Source organism: Nelusetta ayraudi, unplaced genomic scaffold (assembly GCF_046127955.1).
Source record: "Nelusetta ayraudi isolate G7.1 ecotype Tasmania unplaced genomic scaffold, CSIRO-AGI_Nayr_v1 ptg000058l, whole genome shotgun sequence".
NCBI classification, from domain to species: Eukaryota; Metazoa; Chordata; class Actinopteri; order Tetraodontiformes; family Monacanthidae; genus Nelusetta; species Nelusetta ayraudi.
Genome location: NW_027466108.1, coordinates 1,806,383 through 1,824,643, shown reverse-complemented (window position 1 = coordinate 1,824,643; position 18,261 = coordinate 1,806,383). Strand labels below are relative to the sequence as shown.

The 18,261-nt window shown below is 43.9% G+C and overlaps 2 protein-coding genes and 1 long non-coding RNA gene across 9 annotated transcripts in view; 2 read left to right on the top strand and 1 right to left on the bottom strand.

Annotated features, from left to right (window-relative positions):
* LOC142896955 (uncharacterized) overlaps positions 1 to 12,742 on the top strand; it is a 525,186-nt gene extending 512,444 nt beyond the window's left edge. Inside the window, exon 3 of the long non-coding RNA XR_012928402.1 lies at positions 12,618 to 12,742. This is a non-coding gene — a long non-coding RNA (uncharacterized LOC142896955). The remainder of the gene's footprint in view (positions 1 to 12,617) is intronic.
* LOC142896948 (nuclear factor 7, ovary-like) overlaps positions 1 to 18,261 on the top strand; it is a 177,206-nt gene that overhangs the window by 123,256 nt on the left and 35,689 nt on the right. The gene's annotated exons all lie outside the window — the stretch shown is intronic.
* The window catches only part of trpm3 (transient receptor potential cation channel, subfamily M, member 3), a 129,953-nt gene that overhangs the window by 98,949 nt on the left and 12,743 nt on the right, over positions 1 to 18,261 (bottom strand). For 5 of the 7 annotated variants that reach the window (XM_076038908.1, XM_076038913.1, XM_076038911.1 and 2 more), the window contains exon 1: positions 3,658 to 4,464. The exons of 1 other annotated variant lie outside the window; for it this stretch is intronic. In XM_076038908.1, coding sequence (XP_075895023.1) covers positions 3,658 to 3,747 — 90 coding nt within the window. In that variant the 5' untranslated portion in view covers positions 3,748 to 4,464. Of the gene's footprint in view, positions 1 to 3,657; positions 4,466 to 18,261 lie in introns of those variants that run through there. One more of the 7 variants, XM_076038909.1, reaches the window with a different exon arrangement.

Here is an 18,261-nt window from a genome sequence, read left to right as displayed (position 1 = left end):
AAAAGAGAAAGATGTGGATGGCACACATATAGACAGAGGCGGGAAAGCTGTAGATCTAATAATAACCAACGTCTCAATGATAAACTGAGATATACCAGTTTCCGCTTTGTGTGACGTATTATCAAACAGAGGTCAGCAGTGGTTCAAGTAAAAATCATGCTTCACACAAGGAAAGGAACAACGATGGGTCATTTATAGGGCATTGTCGAAGGTCAGTTCATCAATACAGGTGATCACCTGGAGATGCCAACAGCTCAATTGAGTGAAAAATGACGTAAAGAAATATCGTTATTCTCCGATGTTTTGATCCATCCTGATTTCAACATAAAATCCCAGAATAAACTCGTGACAGCGGCTGTCAACCCTTCAGCCTATTGTTTCAGCAACAAAGCAACTTTTCATTAAACTGACGTTGCCAACTATATCACCCAAAGGGCTTTTTAAGTAAAAGAAGCAGGAGGTGTTACTGTCTTCTAATGTGTCCTGCTTTGAGGAAACACAGCTTCTTCCTGTTGCGTGGGGACAGAGGGAACGTCTTTTGATTGACACTTCACCAGTTAGTTGTTTGCACTCACGGTATTTGGTCATTGGAAAGGTCAGACTCCTTCCCAAAAAAAGCGGTGGACGAGATCAACAATTAGACAGCTCTGGATGTGCCTTAAACCTGTGTTTTTCACAGAGGCACAAACTCCAACACAGCCAAGAAACAAATCAACTTGAGTTTCATTGGAGTAAAGAAGCAGTTGACAGCGATTGCAGGCGAGCTATGACTTGTGATTCGAAGGTCAGTGGACGACTGGAAACGATATCGCGATAAAGCCTGGTTTTCAGCTGGAGCTTGACGTGAGATGCACTAGATTGTGCTCATTCTTTTGTCCTTCACACGCGACACATCCGTCCATTTGCAGACAAGTAAATGTCAACGTCCAGCCACATCTTTAAGGTTACGTGCCGTCTCCCTAACATTTTGCGGTGGCCGCCCAGCGTCTATGATCCGGGTTGTGTCCAAAGGCGCAGCATTCATTTTTGTCTGATAAAAATAAAACATGACAAAAACCTGAAAAAGAAACTGCACTCAGGCAGAAGTCAGTCTGTAGCCTCACGCACATCAAATGTGCAATGTTCTGCCGTTTACTCAGAGGGGTAACGGACAAGAAAAACCCTCGTAGTACCCTCTGTTCTCATGCACATTTCAACACGTGTAGCGACTGACCGCTAGCTGTGCACACTTAACAGACAAAACCACATCAGTCCCACGGGCTTCAGGGTCTTGCTTCTGTGAGCGTGATATCTTTAAATGATCAATAACTAACCACACACACGCGCACGCACGCACACACACACACACACACACACACACACACACACACACACACACACACACACACACACACACACACACACACACACACACAGTGCTATTGGGTACTCTTTAGGCTAATAAAGATAGAAAGCGATTCCACCTGTAATGGGTTTTTGATGACCAACACTCAATCATAAACGAAACGGCGGCTCTGTGTGTTTGTTCCTGCAGATCTTTGTCGCTGTTTCTCACAGCAGAGTAACAAACACGAAGCTTGACACCCAAAGGCCACACGGGTTCCTCGCACGCACCTCTGCCGCATTAAAAAAAAAACGCACACGCGGACAACATGCGCGAGCACACACGCCAGTGGGCGCCCACGCAGGAACACGTGCACGCACTCCGTCCAGCATATTTTTTTCCCTCCTGCTGCTGACAGACAGGAGGAACCTCTGACAACCTATAAATTGTGGCAGAGCCGAGCGGCGGCAGGCGATGCAGTTGTCATCGGCAGGCAGGTAATAAGTTAAAGGGGACACGGGGAGAGAAAGTGCTGGCGGTGCAGAAATCTCCTGCAATAATGACGGGCCAATTAGCTTAATTTTTTTTGCGCTGACAGTCCGGTGCCCATCCCCCAAACCCCCCCCCCCACACACACACACCCCCAGGAGCATTTCACACCCGGGAAAATTGTTTCAGGGAACATCAATCTTTGGGGTTTCGGTTCAGTGGTTTCTGCAGCTGATGTTTGCTTATTGCAAAACATACAGAACGTTTCAGTTGATTAGAGACAAAGTTGGGATTAGCTTGGGAAAGACAACAAGCTGACACCGTGGCGACACACTACACTGTGGCTGCAGTGCCGGGAATCTTACATCGTGACATGCATCGTCACTGATTCACTGACATTTAGTGCTTTCGCATATGTGTAGTGTGGAGAGGTAAAAGCTCTAACTTGATTCAATTAGGTGCTAATTCTCGTGGAGACAGCGTTGGCTGGTTAGAAAATCAGAAATAATCATTTGTGTGCATTTCCTTTCACCTTCATGTGTGCTAAATGATTGATTGATTGATGGATTCATTGATGGATTGAATGATTTATTGATGGACTGTTTGAAAACTGGAGGAATCACAATGTGTACACTTGAATAAACGGTCTGTTCCATCAACAACACGTTGACAACAACCAACCAGGTCTCAGATGTACGTACGCACGCACGCACGCACGCACGCACGCACACACACATGCACACCCACACGCACTTCCAATTAAGTATTAAAATGCAGCAGGCTATACAAATGCAAATGCCCGACACGTGAGCACAGGCAATCTGCTCGTGCAGTTCCGACATCACAGCGACACTGTTTAGTGCGCCACTTTGATAGTGCACTATCAAAGGAGAGTGAAGAAGAGCCCATTGAAGACCTCCAACAATAGCCCTGCTCACAGGCTGCCTGCCTGCAAGCGGCTTCCAGAGGCGCAGCCGTGAATAGAGATCAGATTTACATACAGAGGTGAGAAAACATGGACGAACCCACGCAGACGCCCGGAACCAGAGCGACGCCTCTCCTCGCGCTCAGAGATGGGAAAACAAATAAAACGCTGCAGTTTTGCGAGATGAACTTGAACTTGCAAATTCGGAACCGGCTCCCATCAAAACATCCGCTCTGATTTGACGTCCCGCTAATTCCAACTTTTCCTCGCCTGACAAAGCGCGCAGGAATTCCACCCTTCTCTTGCAAGTCTGTCATTTCCCAGCAGCAGTTCCTTCTGCCTCCCACTTGGCTCACTCCTCCATTGGTCTCGCCACCGTCACCATTGTGCAACCGTGGAGAAAAAAAAAAAAACCCTCCACCTCATCCCTCAGCTCTCTCTTTTCATTATCATATTATCATATTTCATATGCTGCATACATTGAATGATTTATACATGGACACACTTCTTTTTTTCCCTTCAACTCTTTGTCACCACTTTTCTTTGCTCACTCTGCGTGCGTTACTCTCCGCCAGCTGTGTCTATCGCTCCATTTTGACACTATTTTTTTCCTCAACCCTCTCACTTGCACACCTTCCTGCTTGCTGAGCTCAAGGCTGGTAGATGTTTTGTTTATGTTCATTTCAGTGTGTCTCCTTTTCAATAAGGCTCTTTATTCCTTCAGGAGATGTGGCAAAACAGCAGCATCCAATTTCCAGCATCTGCTTTGTATGATTGCACCTTTTTTCAACTGACAGTCCACAGCAGAGCAGCACTAGAGGTTGCATGAAATATTTATTTTTTAACCACACTCTCGACAGCATCCAATGTGTCTGGATTCCCGCTCTCCCTTCCCTTGAGTGTTTTTTTTTTTTTTTACCTTCAGCAGGCGTACAGATGGCAGGAAGGCTGCGTGGCACAGTTTCCTGATGGTCCAGTTGAGTGGCCGTGGTGCATCCAGCTGGTTCATGGTGCCCACTCTTCACTGCGGAGCCGCTGGTGCCTGGTGGCTTCCCCCAGCACCAGGATCAACGCTGCCCCGCTCGGGGGGGCAAAAATGGGAGAGGGTCTCCAACTCCGAGCGCCGACAAGCACGCGAGTCCCAGGGCATGACCATCGACGGGAAACCATCAACCACGACCACCGCCGCCGCCGCCGCCTTCACTTCCCTCCCCCCCACCCCCAAGGCGGCTCTCACCTGGGCAGCCTCCCTCTCCTCCCCGCCTCCCCCTTCAGACTCAGAGAGTCCAAGATGAGCAAAAGACGAAGCCCCACGAGCATCTGAATCCTCTTCTTCCAGCAGGCACAAATCTCAGGAGAAAAAATTGAAAAAGAGTGTGTGGAGTATCTTCCCAAAGCAAAAGAGTGGAGCACGAGAGAGAGGCGCGGGCGCAAGAGGGATGCAGGTGGGGGACGGAGGAGAAGGAGAGGAGGAAGAAGACGGAGGAGGGATGGAGATGAAGAGAAGAGGAGAGCAGAGGAGACAAGAGGAGAGCAGAGCAGAGCGGTGCAGCGCATAGGAAGGAGGAGAGGAAAGCGGGGCGAGCGCAGAGCGCATCAACGGAGCAGCCTGACAGGCAGCGGCTTAGATTTGAGGGCTGCGCGCACGGCGCCGTCTCCGAGATGAGGGGTAGGAGGGAAAGCGAGGCGGAGGGATGGAGAGAGAGAGAGAGAGAGAGAGAGAGAGAGAGAGAGAGAGAGAAGGAAGAGGCAAGCGCCAAGATCCAATAAAAGTGGCGGACGAGCTGTAATTAAAACCATCAGGGAGGGGGGGTGCAAAAGATTGCTTCTGTTCAAGGTGTGTGTGTGAGGGGGCGAGGGGTGTAATAACACAATAGAGATTGTAAAAAAAAAAAAAAAAAAACAGGACATCCAGGCAGATTGGGAAAATGATCAGGCTGCATGAGGTGGCCAGCAGGGCAGAGAGGAGCGAAGCAGAGGCTCCGCTATAGATCCAGCGTGAAGGTGGAACTCCAGGCTGCCGCCGGAGCGCAGAGGAGTACGACCTACTTACTGAAGCGCACGTGACAGACATTGTGCATGCAAAGTGGTGAAAAAGAGGGACATTACAAAAAAAAACGGGCTGTGAATGTGGCTTTTTAACACATTCCTGGCTGGAACAATTTCCCACTCCAGACACAGAAAAGTGTCTTTTTCTTCTTTTTGATATCATTATTTTACTAATTAATTGTACTACATTTTTTTTAACTAGCGGGTACTTCCACTGCTTTGATGTGTTTTAAGCGGTGTTGTTGGGATTACTCCATAAAGGTAATCCAATTACTGATTACTTATTTTAAAAGTATCCTAATTACTTCTTCAACTACTTTGTTTCATAAATAATCAATTACGAATTACTTTAGTTAAAAAAAACAACATAAAGTAACAGTTGAGAACGTCTTGTTTCCTGCACTAAATGCACAGCGAACCGCGATATTCTTTGATTTAGACGAGATGAACTCAAAATAATGTTTGTATTTCCAGCTACAAACCCAATCGCTGTTTTTTCTTTTGCCGCCACCGTGCTCGTTTCGGTGCGTCGTCGCAAATCAATGACGCTGCATGCACGGCTGCGTCATCAATCTGCCACATCGTTGTTTTTGGTTGTTTTTCTAAATTTCAGACATTTTTGTGGATAATAAGGCATTTTTAGCTTGCAAAATATCTCAGAAAAGTAATGGAATCATTACTTGATAAAGTAATCATGATACAATTGCCAGTTTTGCCACAGTAATCTCGCAACATTACCACTGTTACTAAAAAAGTAGTGAATTACTTTGTAATAGATTACTATTCTACTACGTCAGCACTGGTTTTAAGAGGTGACGGTGATGTTCAGTCGCAGTCTGTAAGGTGAACAAAGATGCAAAGGAATTCTTCAATACCACAACATTAGTTATCAACAGGTTTTTTTTGTGTTTATGTGTCTACAGGAAAGCTTGTTTGCAATAATTCTAAAAGATGCACTCACACATTAACCGGTTTGCAGAAACAAAGGCCAACAGTTGGCAAAAGTTATGTGAATGTGGGGAATATTCGCCGGAGATAGTCATCACATGATCTCACATCACAGTCCTGGTTGTTGCAGACTCTCTAGTTCACACACACACACACACACACACACTACAACCATCCTCAAGGCACAGGAACAATGGCCAACCTTATCATGGTGCTACAGCTTTGAAAGACTTGATTGGACGATTATGAAGCACGTTGGCAACAAGAGCCATTTCATTTATTGACTGATTCTTTTTTTTTTCTTTTTTTTTAGCATTTCTGGTGTTTTGGATCTGGCATGCCTTTAAATCTGGTCACCAGACACATTTGTCGCTAGTGATTTTCTGATTCGAAACATACAGAAGCCAAAAATATTTGTCAGAACAAGAGAATGAGGAAAATTCTAATTAACAAGTCCCCTCATGAGAGATTTGGCATGTTTGGACTGGAAGACTCAATGTGATATTATTCTCTGGTGCTGGCAGACAAACACCAGGGTTCAGAGATGTTAATGACAGCAAACGACGCCAATCATTTGGTAAACCGCACATGTACTCATTTCACTTAACAATAATGATGACACATTTATAGTTTATAATATATGATAGCTATCAGAAGAATGTTGACGATACATTCAAGAAAGTATAAATATTTATTTCTTTTTTTTTTAAATAGCCTTCATAAAAATTAGGCTCAATGATCTGATAAAAAAGCGACAAGAAAATAGCGTTCACACTGGTTAACTAAAGTTGGCAAATTGCTAACAGATTGGAAAATGGAGTCACACCTATGTATTGATAGCAAAAGGCAGCATATTTAGTAAATATCCTTCCTGCCTAAAGTCACTAGCTCACAGCCGGGGTGTGTTCAAGTCTGCCAGTCAGAGAGTGACATTAAGTGTATCCACCTCAATGACCACAGGCTCCCCTCTGGACTCCCAAGACCCCTGGGAGATGTGTCTGTCAACCATGAGGCTAGCCACTGTGGAGGAGAAAGCGTGTGTGTGTGTGTGTGTGTGTGTGTGTGTGTAGGTGGAAGAAAGAAAGCAGTGGGAGTACTGAGCATTTCCCCCTGCAGGCGTCTCACTCCACACATCACCTCCCACTTATCAAACCAAACAGCATGTACTACTCTGCAATGCTCCATCCTCACTCTAGATGGCGACCTTCTAAAGCGCAACATACCTCTGGGCTTGGGCTTCATCCCCCCCTCCCCCGCCCCAAATAACGCCCTCATGCGGTAGAATTACTTGTGTCGCTAAACCAAAACAGCGAACGCTTAACAACATCACCAGAATGACAACCAGTGAGCGTTCTCAGACTCACAACTGAACTGGAGATCACGTCTGCTTGTCAAAAACACGGTTGTACTCGCTTTCGCCACCGGAGGGCAGCAGTTCGACGTGCTGCTGAAACAGAAAGCCATCCAAATTCCCTTCCTCGTCACGCTCTTACTGCTACACTAATTATCACAACATTAAAATGTACCCAAGTACTGGCACAGAACAAGGTGATACCAGATAAGAGTCATCTCTCGCTGCCATTCTTTGTCCCCTCGGAATCCTCGTTTTGCCAGGGAGGAGGGCAATTACTAAGTAGTGAGTTTAGAGCTGGGTAAAGCAAGTCCAATTCAAAGTCACTCCAGATTTCCACTTGAGTCAAGCAATGTGAATAGAACTTCTTTAATTTACAACTACTTAAATTCTCATAAAATTCATCAAATTAGAAAATATTAAAATTCAAGAGCTAACGTATTAGCTCGTATTAACGTATTAATGGCATATTATTTTCGAATCTGGTGCCACTCTGTAGCGCGCGCGCGCACACACACACACACACACACACACACACACACACACACACACACACACACACACACACACACACACACACACACACACACTGCGAGTAGTGCGTGTTCTTTTTAAACCATTTCTCTGCGAGCCCCGTCACTTAGCCCTGACGCCTACACTCTGACAGAGGTGAGATGAAACCTATTTCCACCTGTCATTCAATGAGAGAGCTTCTGTAAGGAGAAGAAGAGAATGAAGTGGAATACGTATGCAAGGCAAGAATTTAAATCGCTGTCTTCGCTGAAGAAAAGTGACGGAGTACAGTGATTTTTCTTCTTTTTTTTTTAGGTCGTACACAACATTTCATCTACAAAACAAAATTTGCCATCACAAAATTCTAGTCCTGCATCTTCCAATTTATTTACTTAGTCTGAATTATATATTTTTTGCAAAGCAAGAACAATGCATCAACCTCAACAACAAAATAGCCATGTCATAGTGAGCACCTTGTAGCCCAAAACAACATTTTTCGACTGCTAGACAGCTTTCTTAATGATTTATTCCCTCTCTTTTCCTGAATGTCAGCTGTGACAATAGTGGGGGCACTGTGTGGTGAAGGTCACTCTTCACTATGTTTGCTGTAACGACCGGAGGGAGTTTGTTATAGAGGTTATTTTACTCTCCAATTCAACTTTACAGTTCCAGATACACATCCAAAGTTGAATGTGGAAATGTGATTGACAATTATTTTCATTTTTCAAACAGAATTCATATACAGTGGATATAATTATATTTCTGCAACTGCCCACCTTGACAAAATGGAAATGCATGTAATGTGGGATGTCTCTGTGAGTGTAGCAAATTAGCAAAAGCCGTTTTAAAAACATTTGGGAACATAAGGTTTGAATGTGTAAATATCTACACAAGGGCAGGGGTCTAAAAAAATATAAAGCATTTTCAATATATGTTGTGCTTTGATGTAATTAAAAATAAATGAGATGTGGGTGCTGCAGCAGCTTTTGTCAGAACTCGATGAAATTTTCACATCTAAAGAACAAACAAAAAAAAAACACATTCAAAGCTTTTCTCAATGGAGAACCTGTTTTGATTTTACTTTCAACTTGCTTTTGGCAAAGTTAAAACACGACGGGAGCTCGCAGCGCTCTGTATGTTGATTAGCACCTAATGTAGCACCACACAGCGACTGGAAGCCCTAAGTTGTTGCTAAGTGGCTCCAGTGGCAGTCAAAAATGTTCCGTTCTTTTGCAAATGGGCGAATGACATAAACAGAAGAAATGTGGAGACATTTCCATCAGGGACTCCTGTTTAGACTCCTTCAGCGATGGACAGAAGAGGAACCGCATGCGCTATGTTTCATCTTTGCAAAGGACAGAAACCAAATAGAAGCGAGACACGGAGAACTGGAAGAAGAAACATTAGGTGGCGAACAGGTGAGTGAAGCAATATGATGGCTGCTGGAGATTGATGACAGCAGAAGACTCGATCTAATTTGACTGTGGCTCCCTTTGCTCTGTGAAACGCTGATCGCCCGGAGGAATGGTAAGTGACAATTCAATAGCTCCCGCCGTATGTATGGCATGGAAATATGAACACGCACACGCACACGCACACACACACACACACACACGAACACACACACACACACACACACACACACAACCCCCCCGCCCCCCAAGCCCATGTCTCTTGCCCTGAGGAAGCAGGAAGACCTCTGCTGAGTCGGGAACACTCTTCCATCTGGAGAGAGGCAATGAGAGGCAATGATTATCAGCCTGCGGGATGGAACCACGCACACGGACACCCAAACTCACACACACACACACACACACACACACACACACACACACACACACACACACACACACACACACAGCCACTCACACTAAAAATGTATTGTTTACAGATCTCTGTTGCCCAACACCAGCCCCCTTTCTGGGTTTTCTGTCGTTTTTTTAATCAACCCGACCTGGGACACAAACTGTCGTCCCACATGTTTCCGTATTGTCATCAATGCATTCCTCAAATTCAACCCATCACGGAGTCAAATGCACCTGTGTTACGCAAAGAAAACTCCAGTCATCTTTTCAAGTGTGGCATGCTTTTTGGCCTTTCTGCATTGCTGGAAAACAGAAGAGCAAAACAACGTATTTTAAGAAGCATTATAATTCCCTATGACAGCGCTTGCTGCCTTTTGTGCTTTCAGATTTTGAGCTGTAGAACATTACAGGGCAGAGGCGAATATCTTTACAGTTGAAGTTACTAACCAAGAGGTAGTGATTGACATAGTGAACTTTTGAAAGTGTTGGTTATCTGAAGAACTTGATATTTCTCGACGTCTCTTAAAAAGAAACTGCGGATATGTGCTCAACAGAGGAGAGAGTCGATGCGGCTGACTAAGAACCATGGCGGGAGAACATCCCTGCACTTCCTCTGAAGCACATCAGTCTGATAATCTGCGAGGTGGCGGGGGAGACGGACTGAACTGTTACAGCAGAGAGAAGCTGAAGTGGCAGGAGAGAGTAGATGCATAGGGTTTGGGCATCTGAGTGTGTGAAGAACACTCAGACGCCAGCGCTGCTGCAGTAGCATTTCCAAATGTAAGCAGTGGCTTTTCTGTCCTGAATGCTTCATGGACTTTATGTTAAAACAAATCCGCTCCATGAAACTTTAGAATTGTTGTTTGTGTAAGATGTAATGCACGGTTTCCTTCATTATTTTCAAAGCTCTGTTTTTATTCTTGTTTGTTAACGTAAACATGATGACTCTAGACCACCCATAAACTAGATTTTCATTGGTCCTGAATGGACTGCTGTATAACTAACTTTATTTCACTAGGTAGGCCATGCTCTGTTATTTTGATGGTGAATGTTTGCTTTTTCCATTTTATTTATTTGTCTCATCTTCCTTGTGTTTTTCTTTGTTTACTTCCTCCAGAATGTATTTTCCCCCCCAATACTGTGATTGCCTCACAGTTAGCACAGTTAGCTAGAACTCTTTTTTTTAAGAGTTCCCAGTGAGTGTTTTTCCCAGTGCGGATGCCATGCTTGACAGTGAATGTTTTTGCACCACCAAGGTCTTTTTTCCTTTTGCTTTGTCTGGTTGCCTGGCAATTTATACCGACCTCTAATATTAAACACCCTGAAGTTTAGCCCTCAGGTGAGTGTGCTTTTTGGAGTCGTCCCTGCCTGAACAGTAATTAGTATGAAAAAAAATGCAACATAGACAGTATGTAAGCAAAAAATGTGTTGAAGAGGATTTATCAGCAAAGATGATAAACATGATAAAATTCACAACATTGTGCGCGTGTTATCATCATCCCTGCTGCTCTCCGTCTCCGCCTCAATTTCTGAGGTGAGTGACCTGCACAGTGTCCATCTAATGCAAGCTCTTGACAGTCCACTGCTCAAAGAGAACTAGAATGGCGCGCACTCACATACAGAGAGAGAGAGAGAGAGAGTGAGAGACAGAGAGAGAGAGAGAGAGAAACTCACTCCAATCTATAAATGCCAGATTAGCTTTAGTGCTTGCCGATCTAATCTTCTGAGTCAACAGAGCAGCGCAGACATGGCTCAGTGTCACAAGCCACTATAATGAACAGTCGCACATTTTGTCTCGCTATTGCAGAGAAGATGACGTTCTAGATCTCATCATTTTCCACATTGTGTGGCTTTAACTAAGACCCTGATTCATTTACTCAGGCGCGGCTCAAAGACCAGCGTGAGACAGACTGAAGATTTTTTGGAATGTTCACTTTAATTCACCCCTCATTAACCTGAGCACAGGACAACTTTCCCATTAAACGACACCATGACGTGCCAAACTTAAAAGCGGGCTCCTTGGGTTGCGATGAGATCATCTCATGAGTTTGTTTCAGTCCGGTTCAGGCTCGTCTTTAACCGGCAGCGTTGAAAAAACCCTGCCCTCTGCACAGTTGGACGCACAGAGCCACTCAGGTGAGAGGGGGGGGATGGTGCAACTAATGGGTCAACCTCTACCATCGCGTTGGGGCCGCAGTGCACACAATGGTACAGCTGCAAAAAACGGTTACACACACACACACACACACACACACACACACACACACACACACACACACACAGACTGAATGCCTGCCTGAAATAATGGTATGAAAACAAAATGCCAAACTCCCCCTGACATAAACTCTGCCTTGGCCATCAGGACCCTTTATGTTGCCGTAGCAACATAGATATAGCATAATTACGATCTTGCCCGTCGGCGTAATAAAGCTTGAGCCACCGCTCGGCGGCCCCGGGGCCCCCCCAGTAATGGCTTTTATGGTGACCATTACTGCCACACGGCTACACCAGGAAACACATACGAGGGCATTCTGGTGCCTCAAAGCCTCGGGGCTGACGTCTTGGATGGGGGAGCTTCAAAGCCAGGCGTTCAAAGAGAGGGTGCGACACAGGTTTCACATCCACAGATCTCTATTCAAAGATGTCTACATTTACATAAAAGGGGGAATGTATTCCATTTACATAAAAAACATTGCGAGCCCGACTGGAGTATTTCCCTGTTGTTTTGACACCTGTTTCGAGTGAGGCGAGGAGCTCCTACACAGCAGATGACACCTGATAGATTTTAATTTTTTTTGATGATCGCAGCATAGCGGACTAGAAAATACACCACGTGACGAGGGAGTCAGGGCAATTTTCAAAACGATGATGGAAGAATCTACAGTACTGGTTAAGAAAAAAACACGTATATGAATAGAATGAAGAATTCCACACGTGTTTCAACAACACCGCCACCCACGCACACACACCCTTATTTTTGGATTTTAAGTCCGTAACTGGGCGACACGGTGGCGCAGTGATTGGTGCTGCCGCCTCACAGCAAGAAGGTTGTGGGTTCAATTCCGGGCCTGGGACCTTTCTGTGTGGGGTTTGCATGTTCTCCCCTGTGTCTGCGTGGGTTCTCTCCGGGTTCTCCGGCTTCCTCCCACACTCCAAAAACATACATGTGAGGTCAACTGAACATTCTAAATTGTCCATAGGTGTGCATGTGAGTGTGAATGGTTGTTTGTTTCTATGTGGCCCTGCGATGAACTGGCGACTTGTCCAGGGTGTCACCCTGCCTTCGCCCTAAGACAGCTGGGATAGGCTCCAGCAGACCCCCGTGACCCTGAGCTCGGGAAGAAAGCGGGTATGGAAAATGAATGAATGAATGAAAGTCCGTAACTTAAGTTTGGTACTGGTAAACTTTAAAGTGTATGAAGAAATGTGGGCATCGGGTTAATCATCACAATCTGAATTAAATCTGAATGTGAATTAGTCATTAGTAATAACAAAGGAGGAAACAAATCTCCGACTGAAGCAAATAAACACACATCCTAAAAGTGCAAATTGGACAATCCGTGTTCCCGAGAAGAGAAAATCAGATTCTAAATCAATCAAATTGTCAATCCAAACCACATTTGACTTCAGCATATGAAACGGGAATATAGGCATAAGAAGTGTCTAATAGAATTTGATTTGTTTGAGGCATGACTGTGCATCGCTGACACATTTCCAAAGGTCTCTCCCTCTGCTTTTGTTCCTCACTTCCTCTGTCTGACTGAGGATAAATGAGCTGAGGGGATTCAGAACAAGGCTGCATAAAACTATGCCTACTTTCATCCTTTCGCCTTTGATCAGTAGCCATGCCAGTAATCTGGCAAATCCATAAGGGGAGCAAGCCGCCTTCTATAGAAGGAGGCAAAGTACTGCCTGGCAAGTTGCCACTGGCTGTTCATTAAATTAATCCAGCCACTCCAAAATACATTGTGTTCATTGAGATTATTGCATCCGATTTCCTTCCCATACGAGCTGCTTAACATTGTGGGAAACCTGCAACATGGGTTACAAAGTTCACTCCACTCAAGAGGAAAATATATGGAAAATGTAGGAGGCTTTGTTTCAGTACAAGTATGTTTGAACGTTTAAGATGTTTTAATTCAGTAGTTCTACCATATTCATTCAATGAGGGTGTAAAATCCACCCGAAGAAATAGATGGCAGTGATGCTAGCAAGCTACAACCATAGGAACAACTATACATTACCTCCACAATCTCTATATGACTAGCATAGCACACCTGGGACATGAAAGAAATATGGCGAGTGAGTCTTGTTGTCTTTTTGTAAATTAGAAATCTAATAAAGCTCATAACCACACCCAATTTCCTGTAGTGAAACTACAGAATTATCACCAACCAACAAGGACACGAAAGACAAAATTCCAGTTGAATCTGGCGATGGCGACGCCTGGATCGTTTTGTGTGGAAGTGGCATGTCTTTTTATCCGCATGTCAGGGAAAAGTGAAGCGCTCAACCGGGTGTAGGAGTTGGTAATTGATGTGGAGAAGGAGAAAAAAAAAAAAACGTCAGCTCATTTTTTTGCTATTTTCGGTGGAATTAATCAGACAAAGACAACCAGCGTAGGCAAATTCACGAATACGGCAGCAAAAGTTGCCAGGCTGCAGCAAAAAGAAAGAGTCAGCGGGAGTGTTTTTTTTTTTTTTTTTCTTTTTTTTTGGGCAGAAGGGGGTCAAAAAGTGCCTTTTATCAGGTGGTGAACACACACACACACACACACACACACACACACACACACACACACACACACACACACAGATAATGTGTGTGAGGTGGTCATTACTTGAGCGATCATTGCCACAGCAACAAAAGTTTGCCACGTGACCTTATCAGTTCCTGGCCTCTTTCATTCCACCGCCCAACCTTTTTCTTTTCACTGCCACAATTCACGTTGCCCCCTCCATTCTTCTGGTCCAAAAGTTCAACATCCACACTACCCCTGTGAATGCTATCGGCAGAGGAGATCTCCTTAGCTAGGCTTTAGCTAAAGGAAGAAAAAGAAGAAAAAAAAAACACAAACACAAACAAACAAACAAAAGGGCTGTGTGTGCAAGGGCAGGAAATTGCGAGTTTCGTTGGCGACACCCAACGCCCCACGATTTCACTTTGGCTCACCACGCCACGTCTCTTGTGCACACGCGCAGGCACAGTCGTATTCAAATTTGTCAGGGTTTTTTTTTTTTTTCTCTCCCCCCGAAAGACGCTTTTGTCTCTCCGCCACATTCTCCCACAATCCAACACCTCCCACCGCATGTGAAGCCCAAGCCAAACTACACAATATACTTTGAGCCGTTTCCAGGCTACTGTTGCCACGGATGTCCATCAACACCCCTACACACACACACACGCATGCACATACGCACAAAGCCCTGCCGTCACCTTCCGTCAGATCGCCAGCTTATTTGAACAAGCAGCCCCTCGCTGCAACATGTGTTAAGCAGATTAAAACGTTAAGGACTTAGCAGCACTGGCACGCCGGCCCCGAGGTTTGTCATGAGTCAGCCCGATCAAAAGTCGAAGCCCCAAGACAGAGAGACGACAAAACTGGGGGTGGGGTGGTGGTGGTGGTCGGGGGGGGGTCGATCGAACCTCAATGGGAAAACAAGAAATCCCTCCACTTCCTTCGAGTATTTGACAGAAATATCAGTGCATTTTTCTTGGACACGTAACTTATACCAAAGAATTATATATTGAGTATTGAGATACTGGTATTGAGTATTGAGACACTGTGACTCCAGAATAAATGGATCAATTTCTGTCCCATTTGCAGCACATCGTATTATCTTGAAGACAATCACTGTAGTTTTCTAAAAATGATAGCACAAATTCCGCTCTTGAGTGGATGACGTTGAATCATCATCATCACGCTTCTAGTTTGTTTTTTTTAGGACTAATTGGTTGTGATCACCATTATATTTCTGAGTGACGGCCAACCAACAGCTTCACACATCACTGTAAGAGAGCAATAATTTGTTGTTGTACTACGACAAAGGCTGTGTGTTGATGTTTGGTTGTGACCATTGAAAGTCACAGAGCAAGCTAGTTATTTGGATATATTATATCGTTAGCCTAATAGCACAATTGCCAAAGTCATTTTTTGGCCAAATTGTGATATCAGAAAAAAAGAATACCAATGTGCTTGCTAAAAAAAAAAAAAAGTGTTGTTTCTTGTTTTCCGATGCTATTAGGCTAACGATACGTTGTACTCATAATAATGATGGTCTGTTGTTTTAGCGGACAGCTATTCTTTGTGTTGAATACGTAAAACAAACAAACAAAAGAACAAACAACCAAACAAATAAATACTGGTGTAACTCAGATTATCTTTTGACTGCAATTTCAAAAACTAGGTGAAGTAGATCGGCAGGCCTCTAAGCTGGTTGATAGTGTTCACTTTGTTGTGGCCATGGTAAAAGGAAGAAAATGCCTTTATACACATATCAAATATCATATTTTGTACAACACATTCTTTTTGTGTCACAATAATCGACACAAGAAAAAAAAGAGCGTATCACAGTAACATCACTGAAGCATGTATTGTTTCCATAGGAACTGGCAAAAGGCTTTGGTTCTTTCTAAGCTTTGCATCACAAAGTAATATCACACTTGGCTTACTATAATGAAGATACACGACACACATTCACACCTCTCCAGCTTTCTTTCCCCCATGGGTACACAAAATTCATAAAGAACAATCTGAACTTCATTCAACTTAATCAAACTTCCAGCTCTAGTTCCCAACAATATCTGGATTCCAGAAAAAAACTTTTTTTAAAGCATTTTTTTTTAAAAAAAAGAAGAAAATCTGCCTTTTCTATTCACAAAAAGAAAAGAAATTGATTGTGTTCATGATGTCTTCAGTTTTCAGAGGTTTGTGTCTTGCTTTAGTTCAGACAAGGATTCTGTTTGTCGTGCCTTACAAACAGACTAGTTGTGATTGTCACCTCCTACTAACACACACTCGGCATACTGATGCCGTTCTCTATAAATAATGTTATAGCAACAAAGTTATTAATCTGGTTATTGGGTTTGTGAAAACAAGCACAAAGAGCAGAATTTCTGAATTAAACTAAACACCCCAAAAAATAATAGCCTTTGAAATCCTTATGCATACAGCATGAAAGCTGCATACCCGTCAGCTTTGCATTAATACAGCCACATGTTTGGTGTGAGCTCGCAAGCTTTTCCGGAAGGGTAAAGAAAACACAGTTCGGTGTATTTCGCAAAACACACGGACAGCCTGGCAAGCAGGGGCACTGGCTCAATATAAAGGAACACAGACAGAGGTGATTTGAAGAATGTGACCATTTGAACCCCTGAAATGGGGAAAAATGTCTCCCAGCCAGTTCCAGCCAGTGCCGTGGCAGAACCACGAGGCTCGGTGCGGCTAACAACCTTCTTCTAACCGTGTCAGCCGCAGGGCTTTGACACCACCCACTGATCTCAAGCCGCCATATTGTCCGAGGAATCGCCCACATGACACGCACTGCACGCACACACACACACATCAAAACCACAAAATACATGATATATATTTTTTGGGAGGAAATTAGCTATGAAGGAAAGGGAGGCAGGGGAATTCTGGCAGCCCTGAGCAGAAGGCCTCCATAATTCACAGATGGCTTGATGAACTGCAGGCCATTCCCGTGGCACACAGTGGATGAGGCTTTGTCATGGCTGTTTCCACGAACAATAAGATCAAATTAACAGTCTTGTAAGTGTCTCAGCAGTGTTAATTGAGCTTTACAGGGGACATATTGATGAAAAAAAAGCCTTTGGGCAACAAATTATCTCGATTAAAGTGATTATTATTTTGTCTTAATGTTGGCAACGACGAGAAAACCGTCTTGCTAACCTCCCTGTGACTAATCCTTGATGAGTTTCAAGGAAATATTAGTGCACCAATACTTGATTAATATACATATAATAGTATTTTAAATTCTTTTTGAAAACCCATCTCTTCCCACAGGGTCATTCATCGAAACTGGAATGACCTGGAATGATCTCAGTCTTTTTGTGGATTTTGTGGATTTTGTTTGATTATTTGCTACTTGTTACTGTATGGTGACCTTGATTGTTTGGAAAGGTGCCTAAAAAACTGCATGCAGTTTGTCTGCATGGCCAGAAGTGTGAGACAAAGCTGATAGAACATGCATTAATGTTCAAATGAGATATGATATCATAGATGATATAATCATTCCAAAGAATTAACTTCCAGCACATCTGAGCTGAGTGAATATTCCTAGAAGTCCCTTAGGTTGTCTAATTTTCCGCAACATGAAAGCCTCGCTCAGCCTCTGAGGATCTTCCCCCTCTTCCATCTATGAATTATTTTTCTTCTCACTCCAGAAAATTACCCAGTCCATTTTTGGAAGCTTGTGACCTCCTCCAACCTTTCCTTGTTTGACCAAGGCATAACAGACACCTCATAAAGATTCCTTTTTTAAAGCAATGTTTCCAGTTTTATCAATGGAGGCGGTGATCATACAAGTGTGAGAAAAACTACAAGGAGGAGAATTTCTTTCTCTCTTTCAGAGGCAAAAAGCTTCACCATGACCAATCACCTTCAGTTACGCATTATCATTTGCAGCAAAGCATACTGAAAGAGAGCCAGAGATGACAATGCCGTAAAAGGTCAGAAAAATTGCAAATAAACGCAGACTTTAACAGAGCAACTACAAAGTCAGGAGATGGTGACATTGTTTTTGGTCAGACCAAGAGAATTGATGCACTCAAGTCAAAGGGCCAATTCCAATTCCTCCCTTAACCCTCAATCTCAACCCTCACCCTAAACCCTCAA